Source organism: Labrus bergylta, chromosome 11, assembly GCF_963930695.1.
Source record: "Labrus bergylta chromosome 11, fLabBer1.1, whole genome shotgun sequence".
NCBI lineage: Eukaryota > Metazoa > Chordata > Actinopteri > Labriformes > Labridae > Labrus > Labrus bergylta.
The window spans coordinates 20203505-20230285 of record NC_089205.1 but is presented as its reverse complement, the minus strand read 5'-3'; the positions used below and the strand labels follow the sequence as shown (position 1 = coordinate 20230285).

Sequence of the window (26781 nt, the reverse complement as noted above, 5' to 3'; positions counted from 1 at the left end):
CTGCTAGACAGGCCAAAGAGGAGCACTCTACTTTATTCCTCCAGCTAGTCACTTTATGAATGTCATCTTAGATGAAGCTCTGATGGAACATCCTTTATTTATCATGCAGTCCAGTAAGTGACATTATTTTTTGTTTAAGCAAAGAAAGCAGCTACTGGGTGTTTTCAAACGTGGATTGGTCCTTGCATGATCTGACCAGATAGGGAAAAATAAAAAATTACATTGGGAGTTGTTTAAGTGCAGTATCCAGAACTCTTTAATCTTGGGTTTGGCCTTCAGTCTTTTCCGAGGCTCTGAGCCGGTCATATCTATTAATCGTCGTCGTCATCTTCATCATCTTTGTCATTAAAGTAAGTGTGATGTCCTCTGGGGGCAGACGGCCACGGTCTGTCGTAGCCCTGAGCGCTGCCTGACGGCTTCTCCTGTGTGGTGATGAGGTCTATGATGGCTGTGATGACAGCGCAGTCTTTGGACTGACGGTTCTGCCAGTCAACAGGAGCAGGGCTCCGGATCTTGTCCTCTAGCAGAGAATCCAGCTCTCTCTTTAAACTCTGTAGAAAAACAGACAGGAATCAGAGACAGAGAACACTAGTAGCATCCTGACTGAGCTGACCGCAGAGAGCGCCCTACACTTACTTTGACGAGGTGAGCGATGCGCGCTGGCGATCTGAAGACGATCCACTTGTCCACCGCGATGGTCTCCTGGTCCTCCTCTGTCTGGATCGTGATGTTTCCTCCGAAGAACAGGAGGGAGAACGGGGACACCTCGGTGCAATCGTACAGGAAGATCTGAGGACATGGGAGGAGAGACGGCGCGAACACACCATGACATTAGTTTAACCAATGAAACACACAGTGACAGGGAGCAGCATCATTATGACACACCGACAGCTACTCTGTGGTGTGGGCTGGAGGTGTCCCATTAGTGCTGGAAAGGCTGAGCGAGGTTGGGAATGCATTTCAGTGCCTCCAGTGTTAAGAGAAATGTCATCATGCAGAACACAATGTAAACATTTTTAAAAGCAAACTCGAGACCTTTCTAGTACCGCTTTGAACTGAATCTCATTTCATCTAGTTTTATTACATTTTGAACCTCCTGTGTTTCTTCATTTAGGATAAATGGTAGCGTTTCCTCAGTACCTGTTCTGATCTAGTTATTTTTTGGATTGTGGGATAGGGGTGGGGGAGGGAGTCATGTTGATGTTTGATTTATGTTCATGTAAAGCACTTTGGGATACATTTGTTGTATGAAAAGTGCTACACAAATAAAGTTTGATTGATTGATCACGCCACGTCTGTGTGTCTCGTAAATGTGTTACACTACTTTTCATCAACTTTCCGTTGCGTTAAACTAACCGACGGCTGCTTATGTCAAGTGATTTGATTTAAATGCAAATAGAAAGACAGCAAAGTTTCAACCGATTAACGGTGAGTGAAACTCCTTCTAAAAATACTTTAAAATGCCGAGCGTTTCAGAGAGCACATGGAAGATATGCAGATGGAATGTAATGCACTAATCTGTATGCATGCATACACTCACAAAAACCGTCTGGCTTTGAGGTCAAAAGCAACAAGAGACCTCAGTCCCAGCAGAGAGAGTCGGACAGTGTAAGAAATGAGTGTCAGAGAGATGAAGGTAAAGATGTGTAGAAGACAACGGATGTGTAACACAAGGAGAGAGCAGGGACATCTGCATGTGCCCCATGAATGTGTAATGTAACAGACCATCAGGGGCGAGTGCGTCAGTGGAGATAAAGTCTGACATCATCCCTCGCATTCAATTCTTTTAAAATTTATACAACCTCTATCCAGTACTTCCTGCTCTATTTCAGAAAACAAATGACCTTGACCATCTCCCACTCTGTGAATATTGTTTTCTATTATAATACACACACATGCAGAGCCTTGAACACATGAAAAACCTCTTACATACGACTGGGGGAACAAAAAAAAAACTCATGGTGGAAATAATGATGATGACATCCTGAAAGGCATTTATTTTTTCATTATGATGAACGCAACAAAGTAAGAGACTTGAGTTACACGAGGCAATCAGGGAGGACATGAAAGGGTTTTTTTTTTCTCCTGCTGCAGAGCGTTCACAAACAGAAACCTAACAGAAACAACAAAGATGGAAGGTGTGGGGGGGGGGGGGGGGGGGGGGGGAGGGAGTCAGGTAGCTGCATTGACCTTCCCTTCCCACCCACCTCCACGACCATCTCTTACATTGTGTTTGGAAGCTTTGAAGCACAAGAGCCTTTGAGAGTTGAAAGGAAGCCTTTTAATCAAATATTCATTTAGTGCAAAGCTCCTGCGGCACCGCTCTCAACCTTTAACCGGCGGTCCTCCGTTGCACTTACACGCCGAAATCAAAACGAGACAAAAAACAGCACTCCACTGAAAAAACACACACTTCTTCTTTTTTTTAACATCAAGAGAATCGGAGGGTCACTCATGATACGAAACGACGCGACAAGATACAAAACCCCCATTCTAATGATAAAGCAATCATAATTGCCAGACAGGCATCTATTGATACATCACCACATCTGATTAATGAAGAATATGAAATTCCCCTAAGAGGTAAAGTGCAAGATAAACGTACTTAATGTCATTTGGTGTCAGTTTCATTCCTATCATGCTTCATCTCTTAACCTCGTTCACTGCTTTTCAACATTCTCCTGCAGTCTTATTCCTCTTCTTTATTCTGCTGTTAACTTCTGTTTACATTACCGTCATTCATGTTAGAAACCCCACTGGAGGCGTCATGAAGTCGGGATGCGGTGAGTCTAACTGGCGGAGAAATCCTTACAGGGGCGCAGTTTTTATTTCATAATTAAAATGTCAATATTTGACACAAGCAATTTAATCATTGTATCACACAAGTCAGGATGATGATGTGCTGCTGTATTGATATTCTGTCTTATACATAATGGTGGTGGTGGTGGTGAAATACAACATGAAAGGTTTGTTAGTCCCCTCCCCTACTCACACTGCTTGTTCTCATCTTCAGGTGGTAGATGAGCCACTTATAGTTGAACTCGGTCTCTTCAGCATTGACAGATTTGGGGTGGATGCACACCTTTCCATCAGCCTGGGTGTACACCTTAACCCTGAGAGAGACAACACATCAGAGTGTGGCTGTAAGTGGAAGGTATACTGTCAAAAAAAAAAAATCACATTAATAATATTTAAGCTTCTGTGATGAGTTGAGACCATCAGCATCAAGAATGATTCTTTCTTTTTGGTTATTTTAATGTTGAAACTGTTGTAGCAGGGTAGGTATCAGATGGACTACTGTAATACACAGTACGCTGCAGAAAAGACTTTAATTCACTGCTTCAGAGGAACGATTTTTGTTGATGTGCAATGAAACTCCTTCATCCCGACAATCCCATTTGTTTTTTAGAAATGATATAAAGAGAGAGGTTTTATCAGCATTCCTTTAAAAGCTTTTCCCTTGTTTATATTACAGGCAGAGGGTGTGGAAGAGTTCTTTTGGCGCAGTGTGCAAATCATCTAAAACCTGAAAGTAACACTGTGTACCAAACCTCTGTGTGAAAGCATGCCAGAACCAGAGGGTTTGTCTGTGGGGGGAAAAAGGCTGAATGTACCATAAAGATGTCGGAGTTTGCACCAAATCAAACAAAAAGTGCCTGATCAAGCAATGAATGACCTGAATACTGCAGAGCTGTGCTACACACATGAGAAAAACTACAACTGGCTAAGCGACACTACTGTTGGGGATCACATGCAGGGGAAATGCGCCAGAAACTTTGCTGTACATCTGGGTCTAAACGCTGTCACTGAGACAGAGGCAGACAGAGGAAAAAGTGACAGCAGTAGTTTGAGCGTGTCGGTCTGTCACTCTGCTGAATGCGTCTGGATTTCTCACAAAGGTGCCAATGACAGGCTGCCTGAGGGCACTTTTATGATGACTGCATTGATCTTCAGCCGTATTTCACTATTTTACTAACATGGCCAATGCACAGCCTCAGGTTATCGTCATAGCAACCTTACAGAACTCTTACAGAAAGCAGTCTTAAGAGATATTTCAGCGTAAGGCCATTTTTCAGGGTCTTCAGATTGATCATTCCAATCGTGTGATTCATTCTCTCGTTAGTGCTGTGCAGCCCTTTCCTATCTCTGTGTTCATCCCCCTCTTTGAATCTGCAGACTCACCCTGGCCTCTTTCTGCTGTGGGAGGGTTTGATCATGGCCACCTTTGGGTATAGTCCAGCAACAATCACCGCCTTGATTAACTTTTCATTATCTGAGGAAGTGAGAGAGAGAGAGAGAGAAAAGAGAAAGAAACACATTTTCAAACTGCTTCAAAATCCTTTTTAAGAAATTAAAAAGCTGAATCCAAATATGAAAAGCTCCTCAGTTACCCGAGTTGACATTGGATTTAGGGTCTCTGGACTCCTTGCTGCTGACGAAGCCTGTATGCATTAGATGCTCAGCAAACTGACCCTTCATGTTGTTCAGCATCTGGATAATAAAAGGATCATTTATTGATTGAAAGGCTACAGTTCCCTATCTACACACACAGAAGTACAACTGAAAAAGTAACCGTGGAGCGACCCCTGATCTTGTTGACAGAGCCTCCAGTGTGGAGCGCAGCACTGTCATAATCAGCCCGGCTCACCTGGAGTGTATTGGCAGACAGGAAGTTGTCCCAGCAGTACTCCCTCTCATACCTGGCACCACGCCGTTTGGCGTCCTCCCAGCCCTGACCGATCGACGGATAATACATTATTAAAAGGATAAACTCATGAAGCAGAAAGAGATGACGTTAATGTGACAGATGCTGGCCTGTTTTACCTGGAAGGCGTTGAGTATAGTGAGGTGGTCACTCTTGGAGTTCTTGGAAAGGACCTTTCTCCTCATGTCGGCCATCTTTTCTTTACCCTGAGACCGACAGATGCGTCACAGAACATTTCTTTAAGACTGACTTTGCAAAGAAATAAAGCATTATGTTCAATTGTGCCTGTGTTTCATTGGCCACTCTACGCTTTCATGTTCTGTAAACTGTGTGTCCTACCAGTGGGATGAAGAAGGGGTCTTTGAAGCTGAGTGAAGCAGCGATGGTGAGCACGGGGTCGAGGCAGCCCAGCAGAGCTCCAAACAGGATGAGTTTGCCGATGTGAGGCTCCACAGGTAGACGGGCCAGGTGGAAGCCCAGAGGTGTCAGATTCTCTTCGTTGTCCAGGGCGTTCTAACAAACCACGGAGAAGGGGAGGTTAAATTCAGAATACTGACACATAAAGAGATTACATTCTGTAAAAGTTACAAGAAAACCGCTAAGGAAAAAAAAATTCCACTGATTTGCACTGCTAACACAATAAGAGGCAATGTTCTTGAGAAAAAAAACATTCTGGGTTGGTTTTGCTCTTAGCATGAAATATTGAAGATTTTCAATCTTCTTCTTATGAATACTAAATTCTCTGCAGGCGCACTGTTTTGGTATTTTCAACCCTGCAGAGAAAGTTTAAAGAAAGCACCATTAAAACTGGCAGAGGTGAAGAAAATCCTCCCAGACTGGAGACCTTGAGACCACAATTAAAAAGAGAAAGTTTCTCCTTCTTAAAGTTACCGTTTGTCATGTACATTCTGAAAAATAGACATATTTCTGAAAACAGTTAGGTGAAACTAAAATAAACAAGCACCCACTTAGGAGGCGAACAGAAAACTGAAATGATTTCAAGGTAAAAAAAAAACAACTATGAGAAAAGTCCATCCTCTCTGTCTTCTGCTTGTTATACTTTTCAGAAAATGTGTGCTCAAACAGGCCGTTTGGAGATTTTCCCTTCATGACATCACAAGGGGCAGTAGTGGATTTTTGTAAAGGAACTTAACAGACATGTTTCGTGCCCTCTGAGGCTTATATTATACTCTCAACTTCAACAGGTTTAGATGTGACCTTTATAATGTCGACATAGTTCAGTATCAGTCGTTCTTTTTAAGACATAACATTGAACAAAACCTCCAGCCAAGCGCTCACCACTTAGTTTAATTGATTCGTGTTTTTTTTTTCTAGGGCTGCACGATGAATAGCAATGTTATCAATACACACATTGCAAAATTCAGAAATTATAACAATAAAAAAAGAGCTTTTAATATCTAAAGAAGAAACTATCTCTCATTCAGCATGTGTGCACTGTACCTGTTGAAAGGAGACATGGCTCAGATTCATGATGTGAATCTTGCTCTCACAACGTTTTGATGCAGTCAGATGAAGCCCAAGCTAACTATCAGCAACCCCCAGAAGAACTGGTGCCAATTTAAAGGTTAAAAAAAAAAAAAAACTTTTTGGATTAAGGATTTGGCAGTGAGGGGGGCAGCTGAACATATAGAGGCAGAGCGGTTAAACCTCAAGATGACCTTTGATGCCTCATCTTTGAGCTGTTTTTATTCTAACTGTTTACCATACTTTTAGAAATGTTTGAATTCCTTAGTAGGTTTATTTATGAGTCTATATTACTGTTGTAGTACTCAAAATCTGTCTTTTTAAAGGGCTCGTATCTGACTTGAAAGCAACTCTGGATTTTAAATCAAGACCGGTCAAGACCACCACTGATTGGCTATTTTTCCACATCATTACTGTGAATAGAAGGAAAACGCACCTTTCTAAAAAGAAAGATAACTTCAATTCATTCATAATTTGATTTTCATCCCGCGGTCTAAGTGAGCGACACGCCCTCTACACACAAGATAATTTTTTTTTTTTTTTAATTTTTTTTCAGTGATATTTATGGTCTTGGTCTTGTTGCAGTCTCACCCTGTCTTGGTCTCGGTCTCGGAGCACCCTTTATATATGATTGCACAGCACAAACGATGCTGCTTTTGAACGTACTTTATGAATATATTTGGACCGGATTAGAAGAAAATCAATGTCAGATGTCCTTTCAAAATCAATCTTGAATTGACACCTTTCAGTTAACAATTGTTCCCCATTTGGTCCTAACTCATCTTTAAAAATATTTCAACCACCTTTACCGTTACTCACCAGGTCAATGAGGCTTTTGATGGCTAGGGACACCGCCTGCTCAGTGGGAGGGTCCAGGGCTTTTGCCAAGAAGTGAGCTATGGACCCCAGCTTTAATATCTAGGGAGTACACATCATATGACATCACACATTCATCAGCAGGTGATTATTAGAACATTTCATTCCCCTCTTTTGTGGCTGGCAGACAATACATAGCTGAAGCAGTACTGTACAGGACTAAGCTTTCTGCATATTTTCTGATTGTTTAACCTGTGCACATACTGCTGTTTGCAACATATAGAGGGATATACATACCGTAAACATGCTTCTATTAAGTGCTGGGCTTTACACTGATTTAATGTGGTGATAAAGGTGTAACTGTGAACATCCGGGGTCTCTAAATGTGTTTTCATTTTCACATCAAGAAGAGATTTCTAAATGCACCAAATATCTGCCTGTAACACACCAAAGAGTCTGCCTGACTGAGAACGTGGTGTTGGGAGTGTTTGTGCATTAGAGTGTCTGCCCAGGGGTTAGCATGTCGTCAGTGTTTCTCTCACTTTAAGGACAGGCTGGTGCATTAGTCCGCCTCTCACCTACCAGCTTCAAACACCACATTACACACACGCACAGGCACACGCACACACACACACACACACACACACACACCAGCACGCGCTCCGACTTGCGGAAGGCCCACTCTCAAATGCATATCCAATAAATCGACTGGCGAGAACAATCATTGCAAACACTACATCTGAGTGAACTTTGACCTAATGTTCCATTAGCACAGGTTGAAATATGTCTGAGTGGAAAATAAGGATTTTAAAAAGAGAAAAACAAAAGAGAGAAAAAAAAAAAAGCTACTTAAGAAGAAAGCCAGTATTCATGTGAGAGAACGAGACCCAGAAGAGGAGCGATTATACTGTTAGTAAAAAAAAAAAAAAAAAAAGGAGAAGGAGCCAGAGAGCAAGGGGACATGAGTCAGCTCCAAACGTCCATCGCTCGCTCTCATTAGGCAGTAGAGAGGCTGAAACTCAACCCAAACCAAATAGAAAAATGAAAAAACTGCAGCACTGTTCCCCTCCCCTGCACTTACAAACCTCATTCACAGCAATCATGTCCTCATCTCAACTCCCAAGCGTACAACTATCTCTCTCTCTCTCTCTCTCCCTCTAGCTGTCTCTCTGCTTCTTTTTCTACACAAACACAACCTTGATCTGCAGACAGAGCTCCTCCAGTGGCGTCCTCATAATTTCAGGTAATTGATAGGCATCCAGCAGGCTGGCCCTGAGACCGTTGTACAGATGATAGCACTTCCCTGGACGCACTCTGGACATGTGCACGGATGACAGAAAAAAAAAGGGTTTTATTAGTTCTGTGAAAAGAGCTTGATTTAAAATCAATGGTTTAGAACTGAACGCAGTTAGCAGTCCATGCTAATTGGACTTCCACTTTGAAGTCAGAGCCAGCTAGAAGAGACATCTCGAGTCAATGACAGGGAACAACTTGGAAGTGTCTATGCTTCTGATTTTCAAATGGGAAAGCAGGAAGGAGGGTACCAATAGGGGAGACTGACAGAGAGTTGAGATGACAAAAAGAATGGGGAAAAAAATCATCCTCTAAGATAAGTATTGCACACCCTGGGGCGAAAAAATACACTCTAATTCTAAAACATCCACACTCAGCCCTGTGTACAGACAAACAAACACAAACACACCTGCCCGCACGTCCTTTCCTCTGTTTGGCATTGGCGAGGCTAACCCACTCTGCTGTCATGGTGCTGATGTTGTTGTTGGTGTCAAAGTTGGTCTCCTTAATCTTACCACCATCTATCACATAGACAACGTCATCGATGGTGATGCTGTGACAGAGACAAAAAAAAAAAGACTGGAGTAAAAACCATATCAGAAAAAGAAAAAAAGTCTTCAAAGCATTCGACTAAGAATGCCGAGTTAAGACACACACACACACACACACACACACACACACACACACACACACACACACACACACACACACACACACACACACACACACACACACACACACACACACACACACACACACACACACACACACACACACACACACACACACACACACACACACACACACACACACACACACACACACACACACACACACACACACACACACACACACACACACACACAGAAGTAAAAATAACATTTAGCTCTTTGTCAAATTGAGAGTCTATATTTAGTGGAGTGATGTGACGGGAGTGCAGGCAGCTTCTTCATTTGCTCGGTTTGTGTGAGAGTGTGCGAGAAACTTTGTGAATGCTTTTACAAATTGCCTGTCAAGAGCCTCAGAGAGCTCTATCCAAGCCAATATGACGTATTCATGGTACACCATTGTACACGCACACATACACGCAAAGACAAAGATTCATCATTTTTCCTCCCCCAAACTCAGTAAAAAGTTAAAGCCAAGAATACATTTCAAAGTGTTTTTGATCAATAGCTGGAAATCCCAAAAATACTCAAACACACACACACCTGGTCTCAGCTATATTGGTAGCAATCACAATCTTTCGAACTCCTGGAGGAGGCTTTTTGAACACCTAAGAAGCGTGAGAGAGAAAAATGAGATTGGACATGTCCGATATTGAAGATGAAATAAAGAGAAGAGTCTTCAGAGACGGACAAAGAGGGAAACAGGAGAATGCTGACCTGCGTCTGATTAACGGTTGGCATGAGGGAGTGCAGGGGGATGATAACAAACCGGTCTGCGACACAAGAGGACACAAAAGAAGAAGTCAAACAAAGCACCACCTGCACTGTTAGCTAACATGAGATAACATCTCATTTGTGAAGCTGCCTAACTAGGTCTAACATTCAAACCTTTAATATCCTGGAAAATAATAAAAATGCAATAATGTAACCTAGTGTTGTAGTACTCCAAATAGGACTTGGTCTCGGTCTTGGAATCAACAGCATTTTCACTGGGTCTTGTCTCGGTACACTCTGTACTCGGTCAGTGTGGTCTTGGCTACAACACTTATGTACCCCCATTATGTATTTTACTTTGGCAAAAAAAAATCTATTAAATGCTATCAAATGTTAACAAAATATTTAATAAGGCCAAAATAAATAAAAAAACATTTTATTTTGAAATCCATTTGATATCAAGATCTACTCGTGACAAACAATCTTCTAGGAATAATAATTCTGGTTTTACACAAATAAAAGAATAAAAACAGTTAGGTTAGTTGGTTAATCTGAAATTTACTACTATTCTTTTCCCATCACAAAAACTCCTGAATCTGAAAATCGCTCCTTAAAGTTTCACCCAATTAACGCAACATGTCGTCTGCTTCACCGTAACGTCTTTTCTCATAGTGTCAATGGAGGCTTTGTAAGTATTCACATCACACTATCAGGGCTACAAGCTAAAACATTGATTATTGTATCATCAATTCTTCTGCAAAATATTTCTTGATTGACTTATTTATTTGTAGGTCTAAGAAATGGCAGACAAGAGTGAAGTTGCCCTTTAACATACACTAAATCTAATTTCAAATTAAACATTGGATCACCGTTATCTTCTTAATCAGGAAGGCCATAAAGACTGAAAAATAGCACGTGTGACTGATGACCTTTTTCTGTGGTAAATCAACTTTAAAGTCTGTTCTATTCCCCTCCATGCTGACATGTTCTCTTTGTGTCTGTTCATGTGTATACCTGATCGGAACATCTGCTCAGCCATGAGCAGGTCATTGAGGCTGCTGATGTTGTCCCAGCCGGGCAGGAAGACCAGGATTGCTCCTTCCTGTCAGACAAACACATGAGACAACAATAAGTCAGGCTGTAGGGGGAAAAAAAGAACAAACTGCCAACAGAAAGAAAGGGCCATTAACCGGAAGAGTCTCAGCTACAACTGAGCCAAGTGAGCAGGGTGCCCGTGCCCTCAGAGGAGCTGATGGGAGGCAGATGGAGACGGCTTGTCCTGCGCTCCAAACCTCCACCATCAGCCACACAATGGGACCTGACACTGCCTGCCAACATCATCATTATGACAACTAGGCTTACCACCACAAGAGTGCCTCTGCTTCTCATCATTACAGGCATAGACATGATTCTTTCAAAGCAGCAAAAAGACAAACAAGAACTAATGAGTCAAATAAATATTAATATACTGCATATAAAATATGGACAGACGCCAATAAACCCAGAAAAAACACATCAGCAGGATAACAGATGACGGTGATTAATAGAGTTGGAAGAAGTCCAGTGTGAGTAAATCAGTTGTCTGTCAGCAGCTGCAAACAGCTGTCCACTAAAAGTATGCTAGTTATTTCCCCCCCAACGATAAACTTTCTCCTTATTGATGAAATGAGATCAAGCTGTGTCTGTTGCTGGACAAGGATCAACTCTGTTATTGCAGCAACTCAGAAGAGGACATACGGGATAATACGATGAATAGACAGAATGTGAAAAAGGCATTTACAGCTGGTGAAGATACTTTCAGGTTTTTTTAAACTACCGGTAGTCATCATACAAAACAGACATCCACATTATCAGACCGACCATGACATGTGCATTCCATACTTTTTTTGGCGCTGTACTAAAATATTTTTTTTTCTGTTGGATGATTTTGTCCCTACACTAACTCAGGTTTCTTACTTGTATGTAATTCTTGCCAATACTAATATTCTACATTTCTACAATTCATTTAGCAGACTCTTTTGTCCAAAGTGACGCACATCAGAGAGCAAGTACAACACAAGCAAGGATCTAGAGAGGAGGAGACAACATCAAGAAGGGCCAATAAACAGCTTCAAGTCCTACTTCAACACCTCTAATAGCTACTTTTGAGAAAAACAAATGTGTTTGATATATTTTTCTCTCAACCTTATACCAATGTGTAGCAGTACAACTTTCTTTTTAGTCAAGTAGGAATCCATCAGGCTCTGGAAGCTGCAGACAGATAAAAAATGTCTGGAAGGGCTGCGGGCAGATCAAGTGGTTGTAGACGAATACTAATACGGGGTGTGGCCAGTCAACCCTGAGATAGCTCAGGAGGGGAAAGCATGGCTTGGCTCAGGCTGTTTTCAGCAGGGAAGGAGAACTGCTGACTCAGAATTGGGATATCATGGGCAGGAGAAAGAACACTTGACAAATTCCTGAATCCAACCAAAATGTCCTCTCATATGGAAGCAGAGTTTGAATATCTGGGAGAAGTCTTGCTGATATCTTTGGCAAAGGTTGCTGAGGTAGTTAAGAAACTCTGAAAGGGCAGGGCAGGAGGAATTGGTGATAGTAACAACATCGACAGCTGCTCTTCAGAGTTCTAATCAGCATCAAAAACAACCTAAATATCGCCATCTTCAATATCATGATCATCATCATTAAGTGTGTAGGTGTTCATGAAAGAGCTGGGTCTTTAGCTTTTTCTTAAAGGTGCAAAGGGACTCTGCAGATGGAAAAGTTTGGAAGTTTGTTCCACCACCAGGGGGCGACAAAGGAGAGGTAAAAGTCTAGCTAAAGACTTTTGTGACGGTTGGATCAGACCTCCAAATCATCGATTTGCTTAGCCCGTGTGGATGTAGAGTTCAAGTACATATTCAGTGACTTGACATAAACAGAAACCTCTCTAAATTAAGTTCCCTCATAGTCTGATTTAGAGGGAAGGACATCTGATCAAACAATAAGTGGACAGAACCCTCCGAGGATTTAAATGCAATGTAGGCAGTTTTAGGTATTCCATCAGTCAGTAACAGTCAGTACTCAAGAAGTAAGGCTTATAAAATAATCACATTATTATCAAGGAACAGGGGACTTGTAAAGGTGCTGAGAAATAATTGACAACCCTGTGACAAACCAAAAGGAAGGCTGCAAGTTATGATACAAGAGAAATGGATGCACAGTTTGGTTCAGAGCATCTGCTAATGACGAAGCTGAGTGCAGCCTGGAGAAAAGAAACAAATACTGCAAAGATATTTTTTTTACAGAGACAGACATCAGCTAAAGATTTATCTATACTTAAGTAGCTATAACCTTAGGAAACCTTAGCAAAGATCAAATTAAGATTGATGTAGAAAGGTCTTCAAATACTACATTTAAACTAAAAATATTCTCATCTCATCGTTAGTGTAAAATTAGCAGCTCTATAAAAATGTTAGCGATTCATTTCCCAAGTGGAATAAAGAGAGGAAGAATAATAGATGTTGAAAAGTAGCTCCTGGGCTTCTGAGTACTCCTGCCTTTTAATTAAGCCTAATCATTATTACCAGTCCTTCAATGGCCTGCATACACATGGGACTGTAAATCTGTATCTCGTCAATGTCTGTTTTTGTGTGAGTGTGAGAAAGGAGGAGGGAGATTCATAGAAACACATGCTCACACACATGCTGGAAAAGGATTAATCCCAACTAGATATCAAGAAAGTGCAGTAAGCTCTGTGGTGTTGGCCTACTATTAATCACACAAACCACCCACATAAACACACACACACAAACACACAATTGCACCCAGCAGGTGTTCATTAATGCCCGCATGTCGCGCCCCCCTAGGTGTCTAATCACAGAGCCCTGCAACATAATAAACCAATCATCACAGTCGAGAGCCTGGCAGACGGTTCCTATCCTCGGTTCACGGCGCCGTCACACCGAATCAGCCAATTCCCTCTTGGCCGTTTGACACCGCCACGGCGAATCAGCTGGTTGACTGGCTCAGGGTGGCCGTGACCAATAGAGATACAGCTTCGTGGTGGAAGAAGTAATTATTCTGTCCGTCTGCGTAAGTCACTTCTTATTCTGGGCCTGTCTCTTTCCTCTGCTCTTCTCTCATTCACAGCTCTCACAAACACAGCAGCAAACTAACCAGAAAGTTGAACTAGTTCCAACTTTTTTTTTTCTTATTTCTTTTTAAATACAGAAAAAAGGGAAACAGATGTCTCAATTCCTTTGATTGGAACACGGAGGATCTTTGGCTGAACTCATACTCATTATTTTCTGACAGTATGCTACACTGAATGAAATTCATGGTGAGAGTCTTTTCTAGCTTTCTGTTTTCACACATGTTGGCACTGGAAAATGTGACTAATTTACTGAAAAAAAAAAAAAAAAAAAGTATAAATCTGCCATCATTTGCTCTGCTTTTACAGCTCAAATGGTGAGAGGGAGTCTGTGTAGAAATACTGAAAAGGTTAAAACCGTCACAAAACAAAGAAAGAAGTTTGATCTGACTGAGATGAGCACATTACCAAAAGACTGAATTCAGGCCTGAAATGAAAGCGACACACAACAAAAAGAAGGAAATTGAACTGGATAGAGAAAAAAGGGATTGGACGTACGTAGGGAGAGCATCTGTTCAATCACTCATTAGCACAGAGCTGCTGCCAGGATCAGTGTTATTTCCTCTGATCTAATGTTGCTCAGAGTTCGCTAGCGAGCCATCCTGTTCCTTCCATCTGCCATCTACCTACCACTGCACTATCCTACTCTCTTTTTTCTGGTCACTTTCCACATCCATGTCAACTGTTGACTATTATGTAATCGGAAACCATTTCAGCAGGGAACACTGCCGTCGGCTTGTCGTTGATCAAAACGATGAGAGATTTTCAAGTTTTCAAACACATCGTTTAAACTACAGGGGAAAAGTTTTAGTGGCACTACGGATTCTCTGGAAAACAATTTACATCTGAGTACAAATCTACTGCTTTAACAATCTAAGACAGAGGAGATGTGACACTTAGTTAGGGATAGATCTCACCTCATCTTTGAGCACAATATGACGAATCAGTGCCAGGATCAGCCCCAAGTCGATCTTATCATCGCCGTCCAACAACTCCACTGCGCTGATGGTGCTATCAGAGTACCTGTGGAAAAAGGGGACACAAAGAAATTATAAATGCTTTAACATGGCAACACAACTTCTACAGACTATTTCAATAACAGTTGTGATCTTAACATCCTCTCTTATAATTTGAATCAATGTCATAGTTTCCGTTGCATTTTTTTCCCGTTAATGTATTATTTTCATTTTCAGGCTCTAATGTAAGGCAGTGAACAGAATCATGGAACTTTTCAAACATGGACTTTGTGTTTGTTGGTAGTGAGACCAACAGTTTGTCAATGAGCTCGTCAGAACAACAGCTTGTAAAAGTCTGTGCAGTGTTGTTATTAAGAAGAGGACGTATGATTCTAACAGTGTTCACCAGAGAGACTCAAGGTAGCTTTGAACGATGGGGAAAAAAAAGAAGATATTTAAGAAGTTTTACATGTTGCATGCACTTCAGCCAGGTTTCTATGAGAACACGGCCGATTCGCTATTACTAGATTTAGTCACCAGTCAAATAGCATTTCATTTGGGTATCATTGTATTACACTAGCAGTTCTCTTTTACCAGCAGAGTGTGCTGTATGGATTACAACAAGCATTATCACTTTCCAGAGGGTCAAGCGGTGATGCACGTACATTTCCAGTTGAATGACCATCCTGTCTTCATTAGATATCTCTTCAACTAGTGTTTCAGGGCTCGACATTATAACTGGCCCGCTGGCCTGGATGAATGATTGACAGAGTCTGGGCCAGCTGATTGCACGTTCAGCTGGCCCGCACAGGCCAGTTCAAATACTGCCTGAAAAGAAATAGACAGTAACACGTTCTCAATTTCACAGCACTTTCATGTCATAACAGTGTTTTGTCAGTAATTTTTTATAAATGTTGCGCTAATAACTGCTACAGCATCAACGTATCATAAGCGCTCGTTGAGAGTGCCAGCAGGGCATGACGAAAACAGAAGGGAGAAAAGTGTCATCCACAGTGGCAGACAGCTGGAGGAGCTGGAATACGCTGCAGCTAAAATTCCCCTTAAAGTTAAAGACTAGATCCTGATAAAGATAAAAGTTACTCACAAAGCATCTTAGCCCTTAAGAGAGCTCCTAAAGTAAAGATCTAAGGATGAAGAGTTTCTCACAGAGAAGAAAGAAGGAGAGAAAGGTGATCATAACAATTCCAGCTCTATCACAGCCTCATATTAATATCAGATTAAGTAGACTCTTATAGTTACCAGCATGGTGAATAAACATGAGCACATAACTATAAATGCACAATATTTCTATAAATGCACAATATTTTTATAATTAGTTCTCAATTAATTAAATAAAAGTTGTAATTTACTTTTGCATCAGAATGGTTCAAGAGTAGCCTAAATTGGTGACTGTTATTCTTCGAATCAAAAGTAACGTTCCTGGGCCAGCGGTTACAATGGTCACTGGCAAATTTAGCGTAATGTCAACCCCTGTGTTTGATACCTACATATGACGGATTAACACAATAAATATGTAAATCTTTATCCATCCATCCATCTATCTATCTATACAGATTGAACACAGGTCAAAGAAAGATATCGGCTGAGATATATCAGTATCAGATATTGTTTCCTCCCCATAATGATGAGATGAGATTCAACTTTATTGTCATTACACATATACAAGTATAGAGTAACGAAATGAGGTTTGGCATCTCACCAGAAGTGCAAATAAGCAGAAAGTGCAAGAGTCTGTGCTATGTACAGTAATTGAGTGCAAGAGTCTGTGCTATGTACAGTAATTCTGTGCTATGTACAGTAATTGCAAAATTTACAGATGTGGACAAAAAAAGTGAATTATTAGGTAAATCTGGATGGCTGGATTAATGGGATGCAATAAATATAAATAAATGCTATAAATATGTAATGCTACAAAATAACTAAATAAGTGTGTTTTTAGGATTATAATATACAGATTAAGATGCAGTGAGCATGCTATACTAATAATATACAGATTAAGAGTATAGCATGCTCACTGCTCACTGCTAATCAAATGTACAGAGGCTATAGTCCTCCAAGCAGGCAGCTCGGCTTTGAATCCGACCTGTGGCTCCTTTCCTGCATGTTATTCCCCAACCTCTCTCTCTCCCCCGACTCTATCCACTGTCCTATCTCTACAATAAAGGCACAAAAAGCTCAAAAGCTCGTTTGAACAGAGCACACTGCAAATAGCAAGAGAAATATTCAAAAACAAATCAAAACTTTTTTTTTTAAGTTTGAAAATTCTTTGCATAGCACTCCAGAGGCTGGTTCAAATCAGAGAGTTGTCTGATGCTGCTAAGCTGCTGCCTAGCTGTGCAAATTGAGGTATGAAGAGCACATAGCTTCCACTCTTTCAGCCATTTATAAAAAAAAGTCAGAAAGGAAGTTCTCTCAAAGGATACAAAAAAGAAAGTTTTTCAATTGAAACTTGAACTGAGGAAAAAACCCACTTGATTGATCTCTTCACTCACACAGCTGAAACTTCTTTATAGACAGGAGGAATTATAACAGGGAGCTTGTGTGAATGCAGATTTAACTAACCTATGAAAGGGCCACATTTTTCAAAATACACACGCTTTTTCACAAAGCCAAATCTTCCCTTTTCCATCCAAAACAACACATTTATCAACCTGGCAGCTGTTAGGGCTACTTAAACCAAACTGCTGCTCTCACCTGCCGTGCAGTGTGCGTTCATAAGCAGGCCAGCTGTCTTGGTATTCAACCTCCTTCTCTTCCTTTTCAGGTCTGGAGTTTCGCCCTTGCCAAAAGCGTTTCTTCCATGAGGAGCGTTGGTCCTTAGACTGGGGGCGATACCTGGGAGACATAGAAACCAGTTCATGCATTACACCATACAAACAAAAGGGAAGCAGTGGTTCCATTTATATATATCTTTGTACTTGTGTGTTCCTGTATTTCAGAGTATGACCATCGTTGTGCATGTGTGTTCTACCTGGTCATCTCCACGACGTCCTCAAGCAGGAATTCTTCCACTGGGAACGTCAAACCGGGGATGTGAATCATTGGGCAGTTGTCTGAAAGTGATGAACACAGGGGGAAAAGGGGGTAGATGAAAAGGAGGATTTATGCTGAGCAGAATATGATTGGACATACGGTGGGTGATGCCTACCAAAATATTTAGAGAACTTTTCTGCGTTGAGCGTGGCACTCATGAGGACCACTTTGAGATCTTCTCGGAGGCCGAGTAGCTCCTTCACGATGACGAGCAACACGTCAGACTGCAGGTTTCTCTCGTGGATCTCGTCCAACACGAGGTGGCTGATACTGGACAGCAATCTGAAACACAGACCAAATGAGCGATGGTATAAGTCACTGGTTGATTTAAGAACAAATGCTCTATTTTTTCACTTGACCTGATAATAGCACATACCGGTTTGTATCAATTATGGCTGTATTCGATAAATCTCAAGTCTGAGGAAGAGCAAGTTGGCCCCAAACATCACTTATCAATAAAACCGTTCAACAGGAGCTCCTTGCTGTGGGGATTTCATTTCTTTTTACCTTTTCATGTTTTTGGATCCAGCACCCACTTAAGGATGTGCGTGTCTTTTTTTTTATTTTTCATTGTAGTTATATATCTGCCATGAAGATCATGGTCTCATTCATATTTGTAAAATTGCTTTTTTTTCTTCACATTTTTTTGTTTTAACTATGAAGTATAGATGAAAATGCATTTGATTTGAACATCTTTAGGTTCAGGTAATGAAGGACCACAACTCATTCTGCTTAAAGAGATTTGCCACATTTTAAAACATCTTACAAAAACTTGTCTTCATCTTTTTTTTTTCAAAGGTTTATAGGCTCTGTAAGTTCTTTAATTCTTATTATTCAAGTTTCCCTGAAGTTCATTCAGTCATAATTGATGACTTGTGTGACATATACATACATTAAATTGCCCATGTGGAGCTGAACAGTGTGCAGACCTTTTATCTGCAGTTAGTACATTTTTCTGCACCTGTATGTATTCAGTCTGGATGTGCACACACTAGTTCTCTTTTGTGTAACCTATAACACAACTTAATTCTCATGCTCTGTGTTCAGAGCTTATCTGCGGCGCATTAGTCAGTAGTGATTAGTTTAAAATGTCTGTGCGACTAAAAATGCTAATGCACGTCTAATTTGGTGGCTGCAGACAAATAGCGACAATGTAAACATAGCTGCAGGCCATGCAGACTGTCAGCTCGGAGGATTTGTGTCAGACCACTGTAGTCCTAAAATGACTCTCAGTGGAGTCGCTGCCAATTCTCAAAGGGCTTGGAGGAAGACGAAAAGTAAAGCTGGCACTCTCACTCAGTCTCTGTGGTTTTCCTGTAGATACTCAGAATGCAGGGATGAGTCAACAGATGGTCTGTGTGTGTGTGTGTGGGTGGGTGTGTGTGTGTGTGTCTTCATATCTCTGCCTATGTGAATGGGGACCCATACTAATGCTTCTTCCACAAACAGCAGAGTCAACCACAAATCAATGAGGATTGTACAAAGTAGACACAGAGGAAAGACAGTTTCTACAGCCGGAGGAGAGTCATCAAAAAAAAACACACAGAAGAAGAAATGTAGGTGGGAGATGTGGTGACGTTCAGGAAGCGAGGTGGGGAACTTACGGGTCTGAGCGAAGCCACTGAAGTATAATTCCTGTTGTACAGTACAGGATTGAACCTTGTCGCCGTGGTAACCGTCTGTGAAATAAGAGGACAAAAAAAAGAAACTAGATTTAACATTTTCCAAGTCATATGAAATGAAGCCTCAAATTAAAAATGGTTTCTTTCTCTTTGCTAATTCCATCACTGTGCATGTGACTCCACTATCTTTCCTGCTTATACAAACTCATCATTTATTTCAGGATTTCACACAAACTTTTTCCATTAGATCGTAAAGCTTGTTGCTCAGTGATTATTTGGTGGAAGCAAAACTCAGCCCCTACACAGCGTTGACATTGAGCACAGACCGTAGCTGCTTTAAAATGTTGCAGATACAGAGATTGCTTTTTAATAAGTAATGAAACATGTTTTAATGGGTTTTGTTTTAAAGTTATTTACAGTATGCTTTTTTCAGAAGCAATAGTCGGTGGTGAAAGGTTTATATCATGGAAAACTTCTCCAATACAAAGCAGAGCTCCTCTGTTATTACGATGAGAATGCATGACTTTTGAATCAATTTGAAAAAAGGTCCAACAGTTATAAAATCAGACTAATAACACCTTGATGATAGAAGACAACCACGGATTAATAGAAATGATACATCAGCATAGACACTTTTAAAACAGTAAAAAACAGACAGTAAATAAAACGCTGTACAGTGACAACTACAATAAACATAAACACATGGACTGAGTATGACGCAGGTTTTTAACCTTTCTTATGTCAGTCTGAAGACATTATGGAGGGAGAGCTGCAGCCATGCATTAAACTGCAGAGGGGCCGCCCTGCTGCATATCAATAAAGCCCCACACCTCAGCTCTTATTGTAATAATGAAGTTGTTCTATAATATGATGCTTATCTGCAGACAGGATTGATAATGATTATCAATTCACTTAGCAATCACCAGCTGACTTCAGTAAGGACTGAGCTTCTGTCGCCCGGTAACAGCTCCCTGCGAAGTATTCCAACCTTGCACATACTCAGAAAGTCTCGTCTCCTTTCATTTTCAAGAGGATGGTTGAACAGCATTAACAACACGTTGCATTAGCTTGAGGAACAATTTGCCGGCTTTTGCCTCCTTTCCCACTGAGAGACACCATCAGTGATGAAGATGCCGCTCTGAACAATACGAGCTTCTTTAAGTGCCCTCTCCCTCAAAAAGAACATCCAAGTAAAGAGACATAAGCGTTCTGGGAAAGGGTCTTACATTCACAGTCGAACACCGTGTTATTTGTCTCGTTCCTTTTACAGTCAGTGATATATTCCTGTTTCCTTTCTCATCTCCTGTATCAGTCGCCCTTGGTAACACAAATGACTTTCCTCTCTACTCATTTGAATGCTTTATTGTGTAGGTTTGAACTTTCTTCTTCCTCTGTCCAAGTGCCCTTCTCACCACCTTTGTTCATTTATTACCAAGTGCTCACACTCAGTTTATTAATCCCACCCATTAATCCTAACACCCTTATCCCTATCCTATCCCATCTGCCCTACAAAAAAAAGAAGGTTTTCTATATTTCCTGTATCTGTCGTAATTCAGCAAACCCATTTAGAAACTCTTAATAATATTTAGCCCCCTTTCACACATGCACTGCACTCCTGAAAATGTCCCATTTCTGACCTGGTGGGCTGCAAGTGTTATGCAGGACTATTCCCACCAGCCACCGAGTAAAATGTGCGCTAGATGTCAGGTAATAGTCCCAGCATTTACTGCGAGTGAGTTAGTGGTGACATTGCTCACATTGAGTTTTCCTGGTTTATACTTTTGTCTGCTTGGAATGCAGATGTTAGTATACATACAATTTTCCAATATTCTACTCTTGTGTTCATCTTGCAGGAAACTTCCTCATAAATGTTGAGGAAAGAAACAAAAAAAAATGTGAAAAACATCAGGGCCTGTATAACCTAAAACTGCACAGAACATGTCAGGAGTTCATGAGTAAAAAAGGGCTTGAGGTTACGAAAAGTCTTGTAACTTGGAACAGGCCGACATACCACTGGATAAACAGAAAGAGAACACATTTATAGGAATGTCTGCTGTTTTCTGAAAGACTATGAAAAAGCATTGCTCTCTGCTAGTATGATACTAAGAGGAAACTCTAAAGGATACCAAATCCTCGTGAAAGAACTGCTTGTTTTCAAGGCTCCTGAGGAACTTCAAAGGCTGATAGTGTTTGTAATTATTCCACTCATTTTATCAGGAGTAGCCTGAGAACAGTAATTCAGACTATAACTACAACTGAATCATCTTCATCTTCAGTCTGACCAGCCAAGACTCTTGGCTCTGTTATTTTCTCCAACATGGACACAGCTGTGCACAAAAGCAACAGCAGACAATTTAAAATCAGAAGTAAAAAAAATGGCAGTGAGGACTGAGTGAGTGAAAGCAATCTAACCAAGAGAGAATCAGGGGAAAGTAGCCAACACAGCCTTCATCCACAGAAAGACCACATTAGAGTCAAAAACAACGGTGATATTGATGTTCATTATTTCATGTTTCTATTTATTTGATACTGATAGCAGGACTTTAAGAAATAAGGAGTTTAAAATGCTTAAGTACAACATAATGTTATTAAGAAAACACATAAAAACAAAAGCAGTGTTTAAGACACTATTGCTATAAACAAAATAAGTAGAATATAAATATGGGCTTACATCCTAAAAAAGGATCAAACAGTAGAATCACTACGATTTATGCATTGCAAGAAGTCTCCCTCGGGATTTTCAGCAGCAGCACTCTGATTCAGCAAAGGATGTGTGACTGACTGTAAACTCAGCGCTGACTCATTAACTCTGAAATCTCATTCTCACAGTCTTAGTCAATAGGCTGGTACAGTCATCAGCTAATATATATATTTATTTTCTGGTTTATGGTCATTTACTCTAGCAAGTGAAGGTTGGTAACAAGGCTAGGTATAGTCTTAATAAAAATCTAATAATATCGATAAAATTAATCGATACAGATCTCTGGATATGCTAATATCGGCCGATATTATCGGCTAGCTGATTAATCGGTCGGGCTGTAATGAAATAATATTAAAGAAGTAAAAATTAAAGCTACAGAAGGCAACATCATTTCAGTAGAATTTTGATCATTGCATGACACCACCAACATTGAAATGTTCTTCTAAATCAAAGTGTGAATAACCTGTGTGAGCGAGCACACCCCCTCTCTGTGTTCAGAAGTTTTTCAAACTTGTCCAGTCTGAATTATACACTGTAAATACTAGTTGACAGCGTCCATCAGCCTCCTTCAGTTGAACCGGATGAAGCCATAACACCGACATACATTTTATTTTCATTACAGAGTCTAACATAACTAGCTGATCAGATCAGACATTCTGCTTAGACAAAAGTTGTCGTGAATGTTTGGGAGGGGCTTCACACATTTTCATGTTGCTTACTGCCACTTTAACAGAATGAAGAGACTTCATTACCTCTGAAGACGGATTTGGTATCCACAAGAGTTCCCATTGCCGATACTCTCTGCCCTCTCTGCTGAGACACGCTCTGCCACCTGAAAGGAAGCACAAATATACAGGGACATTCAGGTACACGATAAGTACTGTGGAAAAAATAAAAATGAAATGAAAAACGCAATGCATAACCATAATGCATGACTGGAATAAATAAAGAGGTACAAACCGAGATGGCACTGATGCGACGAGGCTGTGTACAGACCACACGACACATCGAGCCCATGCCTCTGTTTATATAGTCGTCAAGGATGAATTGGGTGACCTGAGTCGTCTTTCCACATCCTGTTTCTCCACTCACAACCAGAACACGGTTCCCGCTGATCAGCTCCACCAGCTCCTGAGGGTGGAAAAGATAGAAACAGGTGAGAGGAAGATCATCAGATGAGGAAATACTGCTGATAGAGGATGATATGGTTTCAAATTTGAAAAACGATTGTAATCAATGATAAGGAGTCGCCCGTATTAGACCAAAAACATACCTTTTTTTTCCCATAGGATGGAAGTTTCTCCCTAAATTTCTGAAAACAAAAAAGGAACCAAAAGATGGTTAATAAAAGAAATGACACAAAGATCAGATTCAATTTGTTCGTTTTGTCTTTATGACTTATAAGGGATACAATTTCTACAAAATATTGTTTTAATTTCTTTACAATTTCACTGATTCTGTGTTGTCATTTGTCTTTAACCCTCTTACTCGTCAACATTCACTCAGTGGGATAACATGACATCACTGAATAGTGATTCTGGGATTAATCTGCTGTTTAAAACATTAAAACAATATTTTGTACAACAGATGAATATTGTGATATTGTTCCTGTAACTATAAAGATACTAATTGTACCACATCACCCAGCTTAACTCCTGTAGAGTTAGAGTCCTGTATTAGACTTTTTAAAAGTGTAAACATGAACATCTTATGACCTACAAATCTGAGAGAAGCTAACACAGCAATAACATGTTTGATTTATTTTGAGACACAGCTTGTTTGCCCTGCGTCAGTGTTTTTTTTCGTGTCATTTGAACACATCAGGCCAAGAAGCTTTCATAGAAAACTTGATATTCATCATCACACTCACCAAAAAATCTCTGTACTTTGGATCTGATGTTTTGCTCTGCAAATCTTCCTTAAGGGAGTTGTCTAATGCATTGTCTCTGACAATGTCATGAAATAAGAACTCCAGATCCTTATCTTGACTTCTCCGTTTCTCTCTCTCCTCCTCCTTCAGCGGCAGCTGCTCTTCCTCATCCCAGTTTTCTGGAGGTTCATCTTTTGTGGCTGCATTCGAGAAGTAACTAAAAAAAAAAAAAAAAAAACATTAAAAGGTTATAAATATCCACAGTATTGATAAACATCAGCTAATGTTGGTGGCCTTTTTGGGTCGGAGTAACATCAACTATAAATCTATATATTTGGAGCAACTTCCGTCTTCCGCAGCCTGTATCTAAAAAGCTTGAAAAGTTACCGTCGTGATTTGGGATTAGTTGTCTTCTGGCCTTGATCAATTTCTTCTTCCTCTGATTCAGATTTGATCTCAACCTTAACTTTATCCTCTTCAGGATTGTCTCCATCAAAGTAACTGCAAACACAATGAGGGGTACATGTTAATTAGAGTCAGTCTTGTGACTGGCTCTGCAAGCTTCATGTTCCTACGCAGATTTCTTTGCTGCAAGCTAGACAAGCTGTTTTTACCAATGACCACTACTACTGCTGGGAGTAGTCTGCCAGTTGCCAGAAGAAGAGGCTCTTGCACCACTGCCGTCTTTCCTTGGACCGTGTTGATCATTCTGGACAGAGTTTAGCAGCTTGGTAATATGCTGCTCTCTGGCCTCATCCATCTGGACCACCGCCCGCTGCACACACACACATCAACGGTTAAATTAAGCCCCAACCAATTGTGACATCATAGCTTTTTTGAAGCAATGTTTCCAGGTGCTCTCTTAAAAAAATCTTTCCGGGTAATTTTACTATGGTATAAGCCAACGGTGGAATTAAGACAGTGTACAGAGTTTGCCTGCATTTCTTGGTACTTAAAAAACAAGAAATAACCAAAAACTGTTTGCCCAGGACTTTTACTGCTGTGGACGTGGTATCAAACATCGTTTAAATGCTTTATAGAATCATATCAAGGTTAAAAATCTGGTAATTTGACAATCCTAAGGGGTTCATTCTGTGTAAATTAAGAGACAAGATGTGGCCTGATCCCAATGGCTAACCACAAACAATATCAGCAGTAATTCTTCCACAGATAAGCGTTCAAACATGTCCAGGAATGTTGCTATTGTACATTTTAATTTGAATCAGCATTTGCATGTGCAATATTTATCTTATTTTATATTTCTGCAATATTTTACATTTCATACTGTGCAATATTTATTTTATATTTCTGCAATATTTTACATCTCATACTGTGCAATATTTATTTTATATTTTTGCAATATTTTACATCTCATACTGTGCAATATTTATTTTATATTTCTGCAATATTTTACATTTCATATTGTGCAATATTTATTTTATATTTTTGCAATATTTTACATCTCATACTGTGCAATATTTTTTTATATTTTTGCAATATTTTACATTTCATACTGTGCAATATTTATTTTATATTTTTGCAATATTTTACATCTCATACTGTGCAATATTTTTTTTATATTTTTGCAATATTTTACATCTCATATTGTGCAATATTTATTTTATATTTCTGCAATATTTTACATTTCATACTGTGCAATATTTATTTCATATTTTTGCAATATTTTACATTTCATACTGTGCAATATTTATTTTATATTTCTGCAATATTTTACATCTCATACTGTGCAATATTTATTTTATATTTCTGCAATATCTATTTATATTCTGTTATGCTACTACCTGTAAATAACGCCTACCATACATTGCCCATATTACCTGAATGAGAGTTCCTTTTTTTTCTTCTTCTTCTTTTGTTGTTTTTAGCTGTGGATGCTTGTATGTGTGTGCACTTTAAGGTGAAGCCAAATAATTTCGTTGTACAATTGTATAATGACAAATAAAGACATTCTATTATTCTATTCATCTGCTTCAGAGTGCATATCATTTGCAGTTTAAACTTCGGCAGAGAGGCTAGATGTATGTAGGAGCAGGTTGACAGTTCATTAACACTTTGTTATGTCTGTTTTAAACTGACATCCGGGTCACAACCTGTTCTGCTCAACACCACGTGAAAGAGCATCTACATCAAGCTGAATAGAATAATCCATACCGATCTCCGGTCAGCTTGTTTCCTCCTCACAGCTCCGTATCGTGCGTACCACAGACCAATCTCTCGGCCTTTCAGGTGTGGAGGAGGTCGGTCCCGTTGTCCTCCTCCTCCTCCTCCTCCTCCTCCTCCTCCTCCTCCTCCGTCCGGGTCAAAGTCAGAACTGTGTCCTCTTGAGCCTCCTCTACCTCCTCTGTCCCACCTCTCTCTACTTCCATCTCTGTGCCCTCCACCTCCTCTTCTGCCTCTTCTCCCACCACCACCACCACCAACACCGCCTCCACCGCCATACGCGTAACTCATAACACCGTCAGAAAGTAAAAGCCTTTTCAGTAAAGCCGATAATAGACCAAAAAGACCGCTGTGTCGATATTTAGCTTCCCTGCGACGTTGCTAAGCTACAACATAATCAAAGATTGGCTTCTGAACCAGAGACTGACAGATAGAAATGTAGAAAAACCTACGAATTCACCGACAGCTCATCTCTTCTTAGTGACATTTACAGTTAAAGTATTAAACCGCTTTTGAACGCTGTTGTCAAAATGCAGCAGTTGTTGTGCTTCAATTCATTCTGCAACGTCGCACCGTGTTGACGTCAG

General features: G+C 40.3%; 1 protein-coding gene across 1 annotated transcript; it reads right to left on the bottom strand.

Moving 5' to 3' along the window:
- Positions 1 to 78: 78 nt before the first annotated feature.
- dhx36 (DEAH (Asp-Glu-Ala-His) box polypeptide 36) lies at positions 79 to 26781 on the bottom strand. The gene is made up of 26 exons (XM_020636206.3): positions 26186 to 26781; positions 24628 to 24788; positions 24401 to 24514; positions 24014 to 24230; positions 23417 to 23455; positions 23104 to 23274; positions 22896 to 22975; positions 19425 to 19499; positions 17936 to 18102; positions 17759 to 17840; positions 17482 to 17622; positions 14728 to 14833; positions 10696 to 10783; positions 9685 to 9740; positions 9511 to 9575; positions 8709 to 8852; positions 8203 to 8320; positions 7010 to 7108; positions 5045 to 5218; positions 4825 to 4911; positions 4649 to 4732; positions 4392 to 4491; positions 4183 to 4273; positions 2993 to 3113; positions 637 to 789; positions 79 to 551 (listed from the first exon to the last, which is right to left on the bottom strand). Exons 1-26 carry the CDS (start codon positions 26483 to 26485, stop codon positions 312 to 314), a joined length of 3273 nt encoding a protein of 1090 aa, XP_020491862.2. The 5' UTR covers positions 26486 to 26781; the 3' UTR covers positions 79 to 311.